Below are 17,325 nucleotides of genomic sequence, written 5' to 3'. Positions count from 1 at the left end.
AGCATGGAATACAGACTTGGATAGCGTGGAATGCCAGGTCGTCTTGTCCACGAGATTAGCACTTGTTAGTGAAGAACCGCAGCGTGGCTGCTAAGAACCAAATGAGACCCAGCCTACACATCTCTGTGGGGACCAGAAATGCCAGACTGCTGTAGGTGGAAAAAAATTCTCAAAACTATATTCTAACAGTTTCATGAGTTGTCTAAAAACTTTTCTGGAAAAAGGTGGGGTGTGATGAAATAAAAATGTCAGTTCCGGAAATGTTCTTGAATTTTCAAATTGATGACAAGATGACACAAAAAAGAAATAAAGTCACAAATTAAAAACTGACCCCACTTTTCTCCTTTGAACCTACAGATCATTTGTTTATTCATTTCAGGAGAAGAAAACTTAAAAAATGGTTTCCTGAGAAGTCTAACTTCAGGTTCTAGATTTCAAGAACCATTCCTAACTGAGATATAAGAGGGTAGTGTGTGAAAATGTCCTTTCTTACTACTTAATTCGACCAAAATGGAAAGTACACTTAGTATGGACTACAAGGTTATACATTTAACACATAGCCAAGATATCTTTTTAAAACAAATATAAATATGTCTTTAAGACTTCATATTAAAAACACTAGGATATTAGAAAAATCGCAAACACTACAGAAAAAAACCAGTAGATGACATGTAAAGGAATGTGTTATTAAAACCTAAGTGTCATCACATAGCTATAAGACATAATTAAGGATTGATTACACTATATCAAATAGAATTTCAATACCCAAGAAATAGATGCCAAGGAGCTCTGAAAATCCACTCCACATCTCACACACCCAGACTCACTGCCCCGCTCTGGCCCACCCATGCCGAGCTACGTTACATTTTAATATAATGTAATGGACTGCCCTACCTCGCCTCTGCACTTCTGCCCTAACTCCCCACCGCCCAACACGGCGGCCACGGCGGTCCTGGGTAGACACGGCTCAGGTCCAGGCACTCCTCTGCTCCGAAATGCCCCAGGTTCCAGTCCCTCTCCAAGGACAGTCAACACCCTCACTGTAACTTATAAGGCCCATACATTCTGGCTCACCAGCCTCTCAGACCCCAAAGCACTCTCCCTCCAGCTCGCTCTGCTCCTCACGTGTAGTCAACTGGTCCATCCCAACCCAGGGCCTCTGCACTCGCCACTGCTCCCCAGGTCTCGAGCAGTCTTCCCCCACTGAAGCCACACGGTCTGCTCCCTCCCTCACTGGAATGCCATTCCGCCCCTCCACGCATCCCATCCCACTCCCTTGCTTCCCTTCCCCCATACCCCCCTCCTGTTATTTAACAAGCTATGCATTTACCCTATTGATGTATTTTGTTTAATGTTTGCCTCACTCACTACAATATAAGCTCTACGAGGACAGGAATAATTTATTCTCATTTGTTCTCTAATATATACCCAGTGCTTGAGAATCAATAGGTACTCAATAAATATTTGCTGAATTAATGGTGAATGACTTATAATCTATCTGAGTGTCAATCAATAGGTATCCAACAAGTATTTGTTGAATAAACAGTGGATGATTTGTAATCCACGGGGTAGATGTACATGAGGGTGTGGCATCGACACTGAAATTCAAATAAAAACACGGTTATGGGAAGGGGGACACAAGTGTGGGTGTTAACATTCATTAAGTGTGTAACAGACTGGCCCCGCTCACGTCATCTAAACAGTACACGTGGCTTTTAAAGTCTTGCCTTCGCAACTTGGCCTTTACTACCTGTTGTGACTGTCCCTATTTACTGCTTCCTGTCTGTGTCTCCTTTTTATCTCCCCTGTATAATTTCTGCCTTCATTTATGATTAATGATAATCAAATAATAAACAGCTCTTGTTTACAGAACGCTTACCTGCACCTGGCCCTGGGCTAATAAGCACATCGCATGCCACCTTACCTAATCCAAATACCACCTAAAGCGGTGGCATTTGGATACATCAGTCCTCACTGACTGATCATGGACCTGGGGTCCCCTCCACTGTGAGAACTGAGTAGATCTCTGGTTCCAGAAGCCAGCTTCCCATGCATCACGCCTATCATCTGGATAGCTACTGCCATGTTCATGGCGATCACTGTTAATATGTACGGAAATCATTATTTTTTATAAACTCCTCTTTTAGTGATCAGTTTGTGTTCAAAATATTGCACTCAATGAAAAAAAATGAAGTCCCTGTAACAAGCAAACTAAAAACACTATGAAAACTTACTAAACAGCTACAGGCAGCTTCTCTATGGAGACATGATTTGTCTAGAGAACAGCCATAGTCACAATCCTAAGAACGGGTACAGCACGGGCATCAGCCAGTCAGAATGGACACTGGCTATGGAAATACACCATGCCCATGCCGGCGTGCTCCATGGACTGAAGACCCGCCCTGTGTGTGCAGAGGCTACTGAAGGTGGACCATGCAGTACGGACTTTAAACTTTTACTCTCCCTTGATCCCAGGAGAGCCCAGGTACAAGGGTTTTTAGGGAAGAATGAATGGCTAAAAATAATTCTCCTTCAGACCCTAGAACTGGGTTATGCAGACACATAGGCCCTAGTTATAATAATTAGAGGAAGCAAGCTAATTAAAAGCTTTTGACACCTGAAGCAGGGGTAGCAGGCCAAAGCAGCAAGCTTTCACAACAAGCTCTGAAGCCCAGAAGCCTTGAAGCTGCCGGAGCAAGGCTGGAGCAGGCAGAAGCGGTGAGCCACCAGGAAACTGTGGACAGGCAACACCCAGGGCGTAAGTTAAAGGTTTTCCTGAAAGCAAAAAGGAAAACCCAGCGTTAAGTTAAGCAGTAACTGACAACAACTGAGTCGTAGAGAGAAGGTTCTTAATCGCAGAGCTGTTGATTTTCAATTATTTCTTGCTCCTTTACTGTTTCCCATGAATTACGCACGTCTTATAGGAGTAACATAATTATGCTTTATTTTCATAGTTTTAATTTTTTAAGAAAAAGCCTAATTGACAGAAGTGCTGCTCCTATCAGATATCCGTACCAGCAGTGAGCCTACCCACTGGGTCTGCATACCTGTTTACAAACTCCTGGCAGAAGATGACATATCTCGGAGGAGATAATTATCTTTTTAGGGTTGTCTTTACATTTAGAAATCTGAAAGTTAATAAATACCACAGGGTATGCAAGGCCACCAGAAATGTTTTAATCGAGGATGAAGAACCAAGCAGCAAGAGCTTGTAATCCAGCCAATACTACTTTTCTATACAAAATTCACCCTGTCTTAAAATAACAGAGTATATTATCAGTACTCTGTTGCATTAATTTTACATACTTTAATCAACATACATATAGAGCAAGACTATACAAAAAAACTAAGATGCCTTCTCATACTGAATCTCAAATATTATCAAACATTCATTACCAGTCATGCTTTAAGATAGTAAGTTGAATCTTGAGGTCGAATTGCACCGGCCTGTGACCAAGGAGGACTTATTCCTTATTCCTTGTCAACTGATGGCCAGGCTGATGGGCCTGCAACCCACTCCCCGGTCCTACACCCCAATCTTCAATTCTTCCTGGCTTTACAGTGAACAAATACTGTTGCCCCTAGCTATCGGCCTCACAATCCTAATGAGTAACTACAAGTAATTCTCCAGGGCCTATTCTTTTTCTAGTCTCCTTTATAAAAGAAAAAAAAAGGATTCTTTATGTATTTTTTATCATTTCTTCCTTCTTCTTTTTCATGGCTCAATCTCAACTGAGCCCTGAAACCCACCTGGAGTCCCACCATTAATTCTCTGTCCTTTCCCAGCCTTCTAAAACACTGCCACCACCATCCACCCCAACCCTCTCCTAGCCACCTCTTTTACCTACAATTAATGACCCGGTGGCCTACCTTATAAAAAACAGACCCTTTGCATTCCCTCACGCCACTTTTCAATGTTTCTACATTTCTACTCACCCTTTCCTCTTTTCCCTTGGAACCCAAGGAAGAAGCGTCCCACCCACTTTTCAAGGCTAATGCTACCATCTGAGATCTTGATCTTACACCCTCCCCTCTTTTTCTTCTTGCCCTTGACCCATGAAAGATCTGTTTCTGGACTTCAAGTGTCCGTTCTCTGGCTCCTGCGTATCAACTGCAAGCTTTCCCAAGACCACTTCCCACCCCAAAATCAAAACAAAAACTTCACTGTCACCTGCCTTGCCCGAACAGAACTGAGATCACACCCCTTTTCCGTAAGGCATCACCCCTCCACAAAGCACGTTTTTCAATGGCACGTGCTTTCTTTCTCCACTTGCTCATCATGTACTTGCTTCTCGACCTCTTTCAATCACCTACTTCAATCTACTTCCCTTTCACTCTGCCGAACTGAAATTATCCTCTCAACGATTAATAATAGCCTTCTAATTTCCAAATAAAACATATTGTTCTCAATTCACATCTGCTTCAACATCCCTTCATTATTGGACATTGCTGACAATCAATATATTCCTTTTTCTTTTTTCTGTAACCTGTTAGATACTGTTCCCCAAGGATCCGTACTCCACCTTTTCACAACTTTTTCCTGACTTGTATTATCTATTCTAAATGCCACAACTAATACTTACGTGCCAATGACTCCTAAGTCCTTATCTCCTAACATCTAAGCCCATATTTCTAGATGCCTACTAGTCATCTCTAGAATGTTCACCAAAACGCCAAATTTAACAAGTGAAAAACCTGTATATGAAACTCATTTACTCAAGCTGCACCTCAATCACAGGACTTCTACCTTCAACTCACCACTGACACCCAAGCGACTCTCTTCCCTTCCACTCTCTCCCTCCCATCCACCCTCCTTTCCCACTGCCACTGGCCTAGTTCAAGCCTCACTATTCACCTGAAAAATGGTAACAGGCTCATTTGTTACCACCTCCCGATATGGCTGGTGTTGTGCTAACTACTGAGAATACAAAGATGAGTCAGAGTTCTTGTCCCTCAAAAATCTCAGTCCAGTGTGGGAAACATACCTCAACAGATAATTACAGTACAACATGAAAAGAAACAGTAAAAACAAAGTCCTATAAAATGCACAAAAGAGAGATCCTTGACCCAAAAGGTAGGAGCAGAGGAGGGAGGTGTGTAATGTGTGAATACACATATGAGTAAGGCCCAGAAGCAAGAAATAGCCTTGGGGGGGGGGGGGCGGTAAAGCTGTTTGGGGAGAAAAAGTAGTTTTCTTTCCCAGGAAAGGTTTCCTTACCAGCAGGGAGTAGCAAGAAATAAAGCTGAAGGATCCAAGTAATGAGGAGCGTTTGTGTTAATCAACCAGAACCTTAAAATGCAGATGACAGGGGACCATTCTCTGGAGGTGGCTCCAGCCAGACCAGGTGTCTGGAGAACGGTTCCGGGCAGGGAGGAGAGGAGAAGGCTGCAGGGCAGCTCAGGTGTAAGACACTGAGGGTCTGACTGGGGAACAAAGAGGGAGAAGTTCAAGAGACACTGAGGGTGTTCAGGGTACAAAAGTTGATGAGTGACTAGATGGGGAGGGGGGGCTGAGAGTGAGGAATCCGGGTCTCCCTGCCTGGGGTCTCCTCGCGGTCTAACCCTCCCTCTATGCCAAGTCCAGCGTTACCTTTCCTTAAAGTCTCACTGTATCCCTACTACGCTCTCTAGCATCGGAGAGGACTCCCAATCCCGAGTTCCCTCCCACTGCGTGCACCAAGCCCCTGACTGCCTTCCCGAGTAACCTCTCAATTCTCACCTTTCACCCACAGAAACATCCTCTGTTCCAGTCACTAGACCACTAACTGCTCCCTGAATAAAAAGAAATGCACTGAAAAGAAAAAAAAACCCTTTGGTTCTTGTAGAACACAATTATCATATAAAATGTATAAAATTTTCTAATATCATTTCATGGAGAAAACAAAACTAACCAAAATCACGTAACTGTCCATATCCTTTCAACCATCAAGGTTGTGTTCCAGAAATTTATTCTAGAAGAAATGGTGTAGAAAACCACCTGAAACACGGTAAGAGCATCATGTACAAAACCCCTTTGTAGAGAACTACTGACACATTATTTATAATACAGACAAGCAGAACCCCCTCAATGTTCCACCCCTGTACCCTACATCTAGACACCGAGTACTCACTAGGTACCAGATGCTGCTGCAGGCGCCACGGAGCTGCTGTGAAGACGGGGGGGGGGGGGGGGGGGGGCGGNGGGCGGGGGGGGCCCTTACACTCCAAGCGCACATTCCAGCTTAACATTATTGTTAGATAAATTACAGAAACATCTGCATAATGAGCTTTTATGAGGCCATTAAAAACCAGGTTTACAAAGAAATATTTCAACACTTGGGGAAAAGACTAACCATTTTATTTAAAAAGCTGGTTAGATATTAAGGTTTATAAAACTATCCCAATTTTATTGCCTAGGACTAGAACTAAAACTGGAAAGAAATGCCTCCAAATTACACATCTCGATGCTGTGAGTGTCCCTCTCCCTTTCGCTGGTCAGACTGTGACCCGAAACCGGGTGTGGAACGTGCTGCATTATAGTGATTAATAACTATGACTTTCACTATTGAAAACAGAGAAGCATGAAGGGAAAAAAAGAACTTCACTTTTCTGTTTGTAATCTTAGGTTAGGAAACTTATTACATTTACAAACAACGTGCTAAGCACTGAGTATAATAAATCAAAATTCAATCCTTGCCTTGGACTCACGGCCTCTCTCCTCGGCTAGGCCAGCTTGTCCCGCGCCTTCACTCACTCTCCTCTGCCCGGGCCCACCCTGATGACCTCCTTTTAGGCCAGTTCCCTCTGTGGAGACCCTATTTTCACACAGGGTCACATTCTGGGACGCTGGAGGTTAGGACTTCAACGTGAATTTTTTTTTTTTGGAGCAAGTTGGAAGGGAGACACAATTCGGCCCATAGCTGTTACCAAAGTTTCTTGTTTCCCAGTCAATTTTTTTCCTGAAAAGCTCTATTTATCTCACAAATTTTGAAATACTGTATTCCCATCCCTATCTAATTATATTATAATTTCCCTTATGGTCTATGTTTTTAAGGTCATTTTCTTTGCTCACTGATATTAAATTCCAATTATATTTTATTAAGGTCAGACACCATGGTCTGCATAGTGATGATTTTCTGGGAAGATAGTCAGGTGCTCTTTGGGGCCTAGACCAAGACAAATTTTGAGAATGATCTGTATAGGCTAGGAAACGTGTGCGTTCTCTGCTGGATGTAGAATCCCACACTCATCTATTAGGTTCAGTATAATCATGTCATCAAAATATGTCGTATGTGGTCTCAGTGCAACAATGGTGCAGTGGGTCCCAGGAACCAGGCCTCAGGACTGCACACGGCAACCGCAGGCTCAGGGACCCTCAGCGTCGGAAAACCCAAGATCCAGGCCCCCAAGTGTGCTGGGCCCTAGCAGCACCCCCCGCCCCGCCCTGGTGGTGCTGCCTATTACCCCATGCAGACTCTGTTTCGCACCCCTGTGGACGAACTCTTCAGCCTCCGTGATGAGCCCACGAGCTGAACGGGCTGTGTGAGGCTTTCCTGGAGAGACCCAAGCTCCCTCAGAGAATTCAGGTGGCTAAGAAAAGGGATCGGCCTAAAAAACTTTGGTATCTGGGAAAAGCAACCAAACTGTCAGAACATTAAAAGGACATCACTGACAGAGTTCCTACATTTCTTACCGGGTGTCTGGAGCCATGGAAACCATTTCTGATCAGGTCTCCATTCACACTGTGGGAATGCCAATGTGGAAACCCCTGCCAAAACCTGCTCATCTCCCGGGCAATACAGAGATGGCTGTCTGGGGGCTTTCCCTCTGGGGCCTGGAGTTTCTGGACCAAGAAAGGCCTGGCCGGTCTCCGGTGGCCTCTATAACTCCCATGTAGGCTGCAGAACCTAGTCCATCCCCTCCCTACACACCCCCGCCCCACCCATGTGCACACCACCTTGATGGGTCTCAGCCAGCAGGTGATGGATGTACAGAGACCCTTCCAAGTTCAGCAAGGCCCGTGAGCCTGGCTATTTCCTTCCTACAAAAACAACCAGCACTACAGGTACAGTGTCGACTGCGCCCCTTCCAGCGCGATGGCTACAACTGATATTCACGAGAACGGCCCAGCCGAGGGAGACCTCCCTGCGCTCGCCCACTCCCTATACAGTCCAAGCCTGAGGTCCAACACAAGACTAAGGGAGGCCACACCCTCTTCATCCTGGACAGATAAGTGGAAAACGCCACCCTCTACTAGCTGGCTGTCAACTAGAGAACTGACCCCGGTAGCAGTTGCTTCTCCAAATGCTGAGAAAAGGGCTACCATGGCATCAGAGAGATGGTGGTGAAAATCTCCCGTCCTGATCAGTACTGGAAAACCAGCTTTAGCCCCACGATAACCTATCTAGTCACTCCGGCACACTTTTTTTTTTAATATGGCAAGTTTGGTTAAGCTTGGGGTAGTGGTGAAAATTCCTTGTATTTTTTTTTTTAGTTAAGATTTAACAGTTTAGACAACGGCCAGTGTGCTTTAGGGCGTGAAGGACTGACTAGACTAGGCCAAACCTGTGTCCACTATTTGAGTCAGTTTTTCCTGGGTTAAACAGAGCTCTCTTACACAGAAAACAACCCCGAACCCTGGCTACACCCCAGCTCCTCAGAGAACTGATCCTCGCTGCTCACAGGCAGTGAGCCCTGTAAACCTCCTAAGGACTTGCACGCTGACGAGCTCCACAGAGCCCCTGCTGCCTGAACCCGAAGCCCGCCACGACCCACCTCCAAAGCCGCCAGACCCCTGAGAGCGAAGCCGAGGGAGACCCTGCAGGGCTTCGCCAGGTTTTCCAAAGGAATGAAAACAGGGATTCCTAATAAGGACTTAAATTCTCACAGATATCCGGTATCTCTTACCAAGCAGTCATTCTCCAGATCTGGAAGAGGAGGAGAGATAACAGACAGTCCCGAAAACGAGAAGAGCTACTTGTCCTGGGGCCCCTAATCTGCTGGACCTGCCAGTGCTGCAAACCTTCACTATCTTCTTCCGCAGCGTGACTTTTTTAAAGAAGATTTTTTTTTGCAATGAACCTGGACTGATCATGTGACTAAACAGTTCCAACACTGTCTAGAATTGCTGTGCCAGTTGCAGAGTGAAAATCCCAATATAATAGTGCAAAACAAAACTAGGAGGTCCCTATTGGATAAAGATCTGAGTGACCTCTATTCCCTTGGTGAAACTAGTTTGGGAGAAACCAGTTTTTACTATTTTTAAAAACCACTGCTTTACCAATTGTTTTAACGCAGTATGAGATAACTATGCCATTAAAAAGTTCCACCTTCAAAAGAATAAACACTTGTCAGTCTTGATTTTATCTGCCTGACGTGCCAATTTCTGAAAAGGGAGAGTTGAAAGTACAATCTTGAACTGTGAAAGCTCCCGTATTCCCCTAAGCATTGTATCTGGGTGTTGCTTTATTCACTTTAAAGCTAATTTGGTAGATGAACATAAACTCCATGATTATTAGAGCTCCTTTTAAAAGTCATTTTAAGACATGTATAACTGATTACAACATAAGAAATAAACCCACTGAGGAGTCAAACCCACAGGCAAAGTGAACACGTAACTAAAACCTGTTCAGAAACAACACAGTGGCCGCCCAGCACCCCCCGTGGCCCCTCCTGGACCACAACCTCCACATTCCCACTACAGACACCAGGAGACCCACACCCTGACTTCGGTCGTACAGCCGCGTCAGGTCCATCCTTTCCTACGTGGCCTCCTTCACTCAACACACCGTCAGGGCTCAGCCACATAAAACGAGCAGGGCAGTGGTCGATCTTTCTCTAGCATCTGGGGAACTTTAAATTTACAGTCACTTCTTCCTGAAGTGATTCGCAGAACTTGCAGGTTAAATTATCTCAACCTGGAAACATCAGTTAATGATTTTAAAATAGATAATACATTGCATGCTTTAAAAATCAAAACAAAACAAAAAAAGGCTTCCAGTCCGAAGTGCCACTCCTGTCCTGTCTACATGTGCCCCGTTCCCTCCTGTCCCTGAAGGATGTCACTTTATGCAAATACAGCTCTGAATCACAATATTTCTACCTCCTCTTGACAGAAGACAGCACTCTGCATACGCACCCCGCAGCTCGTGTGACTCAGTTCACACCCCGTCCTGGAGCTCTCCGCGGGCAAGCACGGGCCCTTTCCTCACCGCGGCCGCACAGCGCTCCACCGAGAGTGTCTACCGCCGCTATTCAACCTACCACCGGGTGCGTGTGCTGTCCTGCTTCTTACACTTGATTCATCTGTAGTTTGACCTGATAAATGGTACGAACTACTTTACGATCCACAAAAGGACTTTTCCAATTTGCTTTCCAGTTGTCACAAGACCATTTATTAATATTCTACATCTTTTGCACAAATCAGAGGTGCTGCCTTTAACAGACATTAAATTTCTATGCATGTCTGAGACCATTTCTGAACTTCTCATCCACGTGCTACTGGCTGAGGCTCTGTAACAGGTTTTACAACACGGTGGCTCGGTCATTATTCCAGTTTTTAGGAGTGTTTCTGATGATTCTTAATTATTTTCACAAATAAACTTTCGAATCAGTCTAATAATTAGTATATGTACTGGACAAAACTACAGGAGGAGGGCTAGACATACAATTATATTTGAAAACTTGAATAACTCCCTCTCTGAAAGACTGCAAGCAACAAAGGTAGAATAAAAATTATTCTCAAATGCACATTAAGTATATATATATAGATAGGCCATTTTATAACCACAAAACAAACTTTAATAAACCTCAAAAGTATTGAAGACTTAGAGTACACTGTCTGATAAGCCAGAATTTTAAACAATTCTAACTTACCAATTACATGAAAGGTACACCTGATAAAGGACTGTTGTCCAAAATAAACAAAGAACTCTTAAAACTCAATTGAAAAACAAACCCCTTTAAAAAACGAACCAAGGATCTTAACAGACACCTCATCAATGAAGACTCACAGACGGCAGAGAGCATCTGAAAAGATGCTCAGTTTCGCCACCCACAGAAAACTGCCACTTAAATCACCCATGAAATACCACTACCCACCTGTTAGAATGGCCACACGCAAGGGCAGGAAGTATATGGGAACTCGGTACTTTCTGATCAATTTGCTATGAGCCTAAAGTGCCTTAAAAAAATAAAGACGACTGCTCTTGAATCTCAGCCACCATATGATGCACCACCCAGACTGAGGAAGCCCAGGAGTTTTGGTGCCACACGACCTGCGGCCACGGCCACACACAGAGGAAGCCCTCGAGAGGCCCAGGAATGCTGCTGGCTGGAACCGTCAACTTCCTTGGACCAATTCCAACAAGTGCCCCCAGGTCATTTTGGGAAAGGTGGTGTGAGGTGGCATCGCCACTCAAAGAGGAACCAGAGCTTCTGCCCCACTGTCAACCTCAATGAACTGTGGGCCTGGGTCAGGGAGCAGACTCGGGTAAATGCTGCCAAAACCGAGAAGGGAGCTGCTCCCATCACTGACGTGGCCACACAAAGGGCTGGGGAGAGAGCGCTCCTAAAGCAGCCCGTCATCGTGAAGGTCAAAGTCTTCAGCAGAAGAGCTGAGGGAGAAAATGAAGGGTGCTGGTGGGGACCTGTGCTCTGGTAGCTCAAAGCCATATGGAGGGAAGTTCATTAAATGCTCACTAGGGAGGGAGGGGGGAGGCAAGGGGGCAGGGAAAGAAAGTATTAAAAAAGTTCGATCAAGGTCACCCATCTAGTAACAGAATAAAAGAGCAAAAGTACGATTATTTCAAGAGATGCAGAAAAAACATGTAACAAAAATTCAGTACCTGTTAATAATTGTTTTAAATTCTCAGCAAAGTAGTAACAGAAGACAATTTCTTCAATCAATAACATACTTAACAGTGAAACACTAAATCCTTTCTTCCAAAGTTCAAGAATAAGGTAATGAGGTCCATCCTCACGACACCTACTCAACACCGTATCAGAGGTCCAAACCAGTGCAATGGGAGAAAGAAACAGAAGGTACAAAGTCTGAGCAGTGAAAAGAAACTAAACTGTCTCTATTCTCAAACAATATGACCATTTACTTAGAAAAACAAAGTAGCCCCCAAAACAACATAAAACCACTTATGATAAATTTAGGACATAAAGTCAGATACAGAAATCAGTGCTGTATCTACATATCAGCAGCATATGGTATGAATATAAAACTGTTTAAAGTCTCATTTACCACAGCATAAAAAATAAAGTACTTAAAAATAAATTTAACAAAATGTGAACAAGACATGTACGCTAAAATAACAAGACAATCTTAAGAAAAGTTAAAGTACATTAATGTACAAGTACATTCAACATTACCAAGCTGTCAAACCTCCCATAAATTTAATGTAAATTCAATATCAATACTCACAGGCTTTTACAGAAACTGACACACTAATTCTGAAACTTATACAATAATTCCAAAGTCCTAGAATAGCTAAAACAACCTGAAAAAAACACAGGAGGACTTGTGCTCACACTTCATCACTTACTCTCAACTCTGGAACAGATCAACATTCTGAGTCAACTGATTATTTTTTGACAGAGATGCTAACATAACTTAATAGAGGGAAAATGGCCTTTTCAACAAATGCTGCTGAAACAATGGATATCTACATTATCTTTTAAAATGAACCTCAATCCCCATCTCACATCATAAATTAATTTGCAATAGATCACCAACCTAAACATAAGACCTAAAACTATAAAGCTTAAAAAAAAATAGGTGAACCCCCACCCGTGTGGCTCAGTTAGTTGGGTGTCTTCCTGGAAAAGCTAAAGGTCAGCGGTTCAAATCCTGGTCAGGTGCATGCCTGGGTTGCAGGTTCAATCCCTGGTTGGGGCACATTGGAGAGTCAACCTACTGATGTTTCTCTCACCCTCCCTACCTCTCTCTCTAAAAATAAATAAAATCTCTTAGAAAATAAAAATAAATAGATGGAGCCCTGGCTGGTGTAGCTCAGTGGATTGAGCGCGGGCCTGCGAACCAGAGGATCGCGGTTCGATTCCCAGTCAGGGCACATGCCTGGGTTGCAGGCTGGTTCCCTGCAGGCCAACTCCCAGCAGGGGATGCACGAAAGGCAACCATACATTGATGTTTCTCTCCCTCTCCTTCCCCTCTAAAGATAAATAAATAAATAAAATCTTAAAAAAAAATAGATGGATACCCCTGTGACCTGAATATAAACAAGGATTTCATTGCGGGGGCGGGGCGGGGGGGAGGAATAATAAACGTAAGAGAAAAATATTTCATAGAATTATACCCTGAAAATTGAAAACTTCTGGTTGTCAAGACATTTTCAAGAAAATTAACTGGCAAGCCACATAGATTGTGAGAAAATATGAACAAAACATATCTGACAAAGGACATTTATAAATATAAAAACCTCTTACAACTCAATAATAAAAAGTAGACCAATTTTTTAAAATCAGCAAAATGTCTGAACATATACTTCACAAAGGAATATACAAGAATGATGAATCATTATGTCGCTATATATATAAATTTAAATAACAATGCAATTTAAGACTATGAGATTCTATCATACACCTGCTGGAACAGCTAAAATTACAACAAAAATACTGGTGAGAGCGTGGCACTGGTGGGAATTAAAACGGTACAGCCCCCCTGGAGAAGGTCTACCTGTCCCTTTGAAATTTAAACATGACCTTCCATTTAACTGGAAGCTCCATCCCTAGGTATTCAGCCAACAAAAATGGAGACAATGTCCATAAATACACTTACAAGAATATTCACACCAGCGTTATTCCTAATAGCCAAAAAAGCAGAAACCACCCAGATATTCATCAACAGAAAAAATAAATTGTTATATATTAATGAAATAATGTACTGCTCAGCAATAAAAAGTACTAACACATTCACTCACAAGGATGAATCTTATACACATTGTTCTGAGTGAAAAGAGCCAGACACAAAGAGCACACAGCACAATCCCATTCACAGGGCATTTTCTAACGGTGTCCACTCTATGGGAGTCACGTGGAACTGCCAGGGAAGGAAACTTCCTAGGATGATGTAAATGTTCTCTATCTTTTTTTTTGTTTGTTTGTTTGTTTTTTTAATTTTTTTTAAATATTTTATTTATTTATTTTTAGAGGGGAAGGGAAGGAGAGAGGAAGAGAAATATCAATGTATGGTTGCCTCTCGTGCATCCCGTGCTGGGAACTGGCCCCTGCCGGAAATTGTCCTGCAACTCAGGCATGTGCCCTGACTGGGAACCGAACCACGATCATCTGGTTCACAGGCCCGTGCTCAATCCACTGAGCTACACCAGCCAGAGCTCTCTATCTTGATACAGGTGAATCCATTCCTCAAAACTCACCAAACTGTACAGAAACAATTAGTGTACTTCAACATATGTAAAATTTAACTGAAAAGATGTAAGCAAATAAAAAAAGTTTGTGCTCCTAGTGTAGACAGCTCCACTGGTGAAATCTTCCAGGCACTTAAAGAAAGAAAGAACACCAACCTCACACAAATTCTGACAGAAAAGTGAGGAAGCAGAAACACTTCCCAGACTGGCCTACAGGCTCAGCACGGCAGTCACAAGTCTGAAGACACTGGAAGAGAGGTCAACTGGAGACCAGTCTTGCTCACACACATAAACCAAACAATCATAGCAAAATGACATACCAAGCCCAGCTACCCATTTAAACAATGTGTCACAAACAGGGAGACTTGTATAATGATGCAATACTGGTATACTTCAAAGGTAGTGAGATTCTCACATTAAAAATTAATGTGATTCTCACATTAATAGAGACATTGAATTATATCAAAATAGATCAGAAGACATTTTCAGACATTTTCTAGATCAAAATAGATCTACAAAAACTTTCAATAAAGTTACCTTTCAACAGAACAGGAGTAGAAGGAAAACTTCCACAACCCAAAAAAGAGTAACACTAACCACATTCCACTGAACAATAAACACACTATAAGGTCATAGAAAGCGGAAACTGAAAGGATGCAAATACTAATACATAAGAGCTAAAATCATTCTACTAACATCAGATTAAGAAAAATTCCACTGAAAAACATTATTTAGAGATAATAAGAATCATTCCATTATGATAAAAGAGAAAGATATAATAACTCTGTATTTGTTATCAGTGAAACTGAAAAATGAGAATAAAAAACAAATAAATCCTAGGCCCTGGCTGGTGTAGGTCAGTGGATTAAGCACAGGCCTGCGAACCAGAGGATTGTGGTTCGATTCCCAGTCAGGGCACATGCCTGGGTTGCAGGCCGGTTCCTTGCAGGCCAACTACCAGCAGGGGATGCATGAAAGGCAACCATACATTGATGTTTCTCTCCCTCTCTCCTTCCCCTCTAAAGATAAATAAATTTAAAAAATCTTTTAAAATCTATTATAAATAAATAAATAAATAAATCCTTTCTCAGGAAATGACAGATCAGAGAAAACAAAAGGTAAGAATGTAGAAGATTTACACAAGACTAATGAACCTGACCTAAATGATATTTATAGAATACTGCACAGCAAATTTCAAAGGACTAAATCACACAGTTTATGTTCTCTGACTGTTCTGGAATTATAACTCAGGAACAGACATAAGTAGAAAGCCCTCCAAATATTTAGAAATTGAGCAGTAAACTTCTAAAGATCAAAAAACATCATAAATCAAATTACAAAATCACACTGTATTTTGAGCAAAACAAAAAATATGACATTTTAATTATTTCTGCTATTTCAATTAAAATAACAAAGAATAGTGCACACCTAGGAATAAATCTGCTGAAGATACAGAAGTCCTCCCTACTAAACAAAGACTGTAAAACATCAGTGAGATAAATCTGTAAAGCCCTAAATAAATGGAGGAACACACCATGTTCATAAACTGCCTGACTCAGTATTGTTAAGGTGTCGACCACCTACAAAATGATTCCAGTCTCGGTGCAGTCCTGGTCAAAATTCCAGCAGATGTGTGGGTGTGTGAGTGTGGGTTTGTAAGAGTAAGTCGAAACTGAAATACTGTTTCTAAAATTACACAAGAGCATAAAGAGCCTACGACTGAGGGGAGAGGGAAGAAGCTGGAGTACATACACTACCAGATATCAAGACTTAAAGTGGAAGAATTTCGGACAGTGTCATATTGGCACAAGGAGAGACAGACAGACCAACGAAACAGAACAGAGTACAGACACAATTCAAACTTATAATGACATGGGAAGAATAGAAACATCTGGGGGGAAGAAAGTCCATGTAGAAGTATTTCGTTCCAAATTTTAATATATCTTCGGATCAATCATATCAATTACATCAGGAAGTAAATAATATTTCAGTTACACTTTTTCAGACTGTGTAAAATAGCTTTCAAAACAATTAGCAGACCTTCTATTAACTCTCTGTCTCTTACCTCTCCAAAAGCTCCTCGGCCAATCACCTTTAATATTTCAAAGTCTTCTCTATGTAACCGCATCTGTTTCACTTTAGAAGTAAATGGTTTAGCTGAAACAAAAAGCAACACCAATTACTTTTTTAATGAAGTGTGATGCCAATCAACATAAATAATGGTACTTCTTAAACAGTAAGAATTCACGTTATGATTAAGAATAAAGCCACAGTATTTGATAATTTCATCAGACTATATTGAGAATGGATTTAATTTCCATAATACAACATATTTCCTTCATTTCTTATATATGAATTACATTTTAAAGAAGAGAATATCTTTAAATACCAAATGACATGAAATAATGCAAAATAAGTGAGATGAGTTTATTCTCATGCTAAACATTCCATGTATTCTAACTCTCATTGCTAGAGATCTATTCTAACACAGAAGTCCAAGGGGTAAAAGCAAATTCCATGGCCCCGGAGAGGGCTTCGGCAATTCCTGCCCAACAAATTGCCAGTGCTTCCACACCCACAGCAGCGGCCACGCTGCAAAGCACGGTGGCGTTCGCTGGAAGGCAAGACAGGCCTTCATAGAGAAGACAGCACAAATGGCCCATTCGCATAGCAAACGACACCCAAACTCTCTAGCAATCGCAGAAATGCACCTACAACCACAATGACATACAATTTCGTTCCCATCTAATTAGAAAAAATTTTAAGGTCAGTAACACCAGGTGCTGGCAAGAATATCTTGTCACCTGCCACCGAGAATGTAAACGAACACAATCACTTTACTGAGGTCTGCCATCTACCTACGTCACTCGAATGTGTGCATATCCTGGACCCGGAGAGTCCGTCTTGGATACGTAACAGTATCCAGGGAAACTCTTACATGGGGTAACTTCTT

At 42.3% G+C, this 17,325-nt stretch overlaps 1 protein-coding gene across 5 annotated transcripts in view; it reads right to left on the bottom strand.

Annotated features, from left to right (window-relative positions):
• CDC42BPA (CDC42 binding protein kinase alpha) overlaps window positions 1-17,325 on the bottom strand; it is a 175,824-nt gene that overhangs the window by 127,777 nt on the left and 30,722 nt on the right. For all 5 annotated transcript variants that reach the window (XM_037069514.1, XM_037069511.1, XM_037069512.1 and 2 more), the window contains one exon: window positions 16,438-16,529. In XM_037069514.1, the coding sequence (XP_036925409.1) occupies window positions 16,438-16,529 (92 nt within the window). The remainder of the gene's footprint in view (window positions 1-16,437; window positions 16,530-17,325) is intronic.

This window comes from Sturnira hondurensis, unplaced genomic scaffold, assembly GCF_014824575.4.
Source record: "Sturnira hondurensis isolate 20B ecotype Veracruz unplaced genomic scaffold, ASM1482457v3 Scaffold0018525, whole genome shotgun sequence".
Taxonomy (NCBI): Eukaryota; Metazoa; Chordata; class Mammalia; order Chiroptera; family Phyllostomidae; genus Sturnira; species Sturnira hondurensis.
This window is presented reverse-complemented; position numbering and strand designations above follow the sequence as displayed.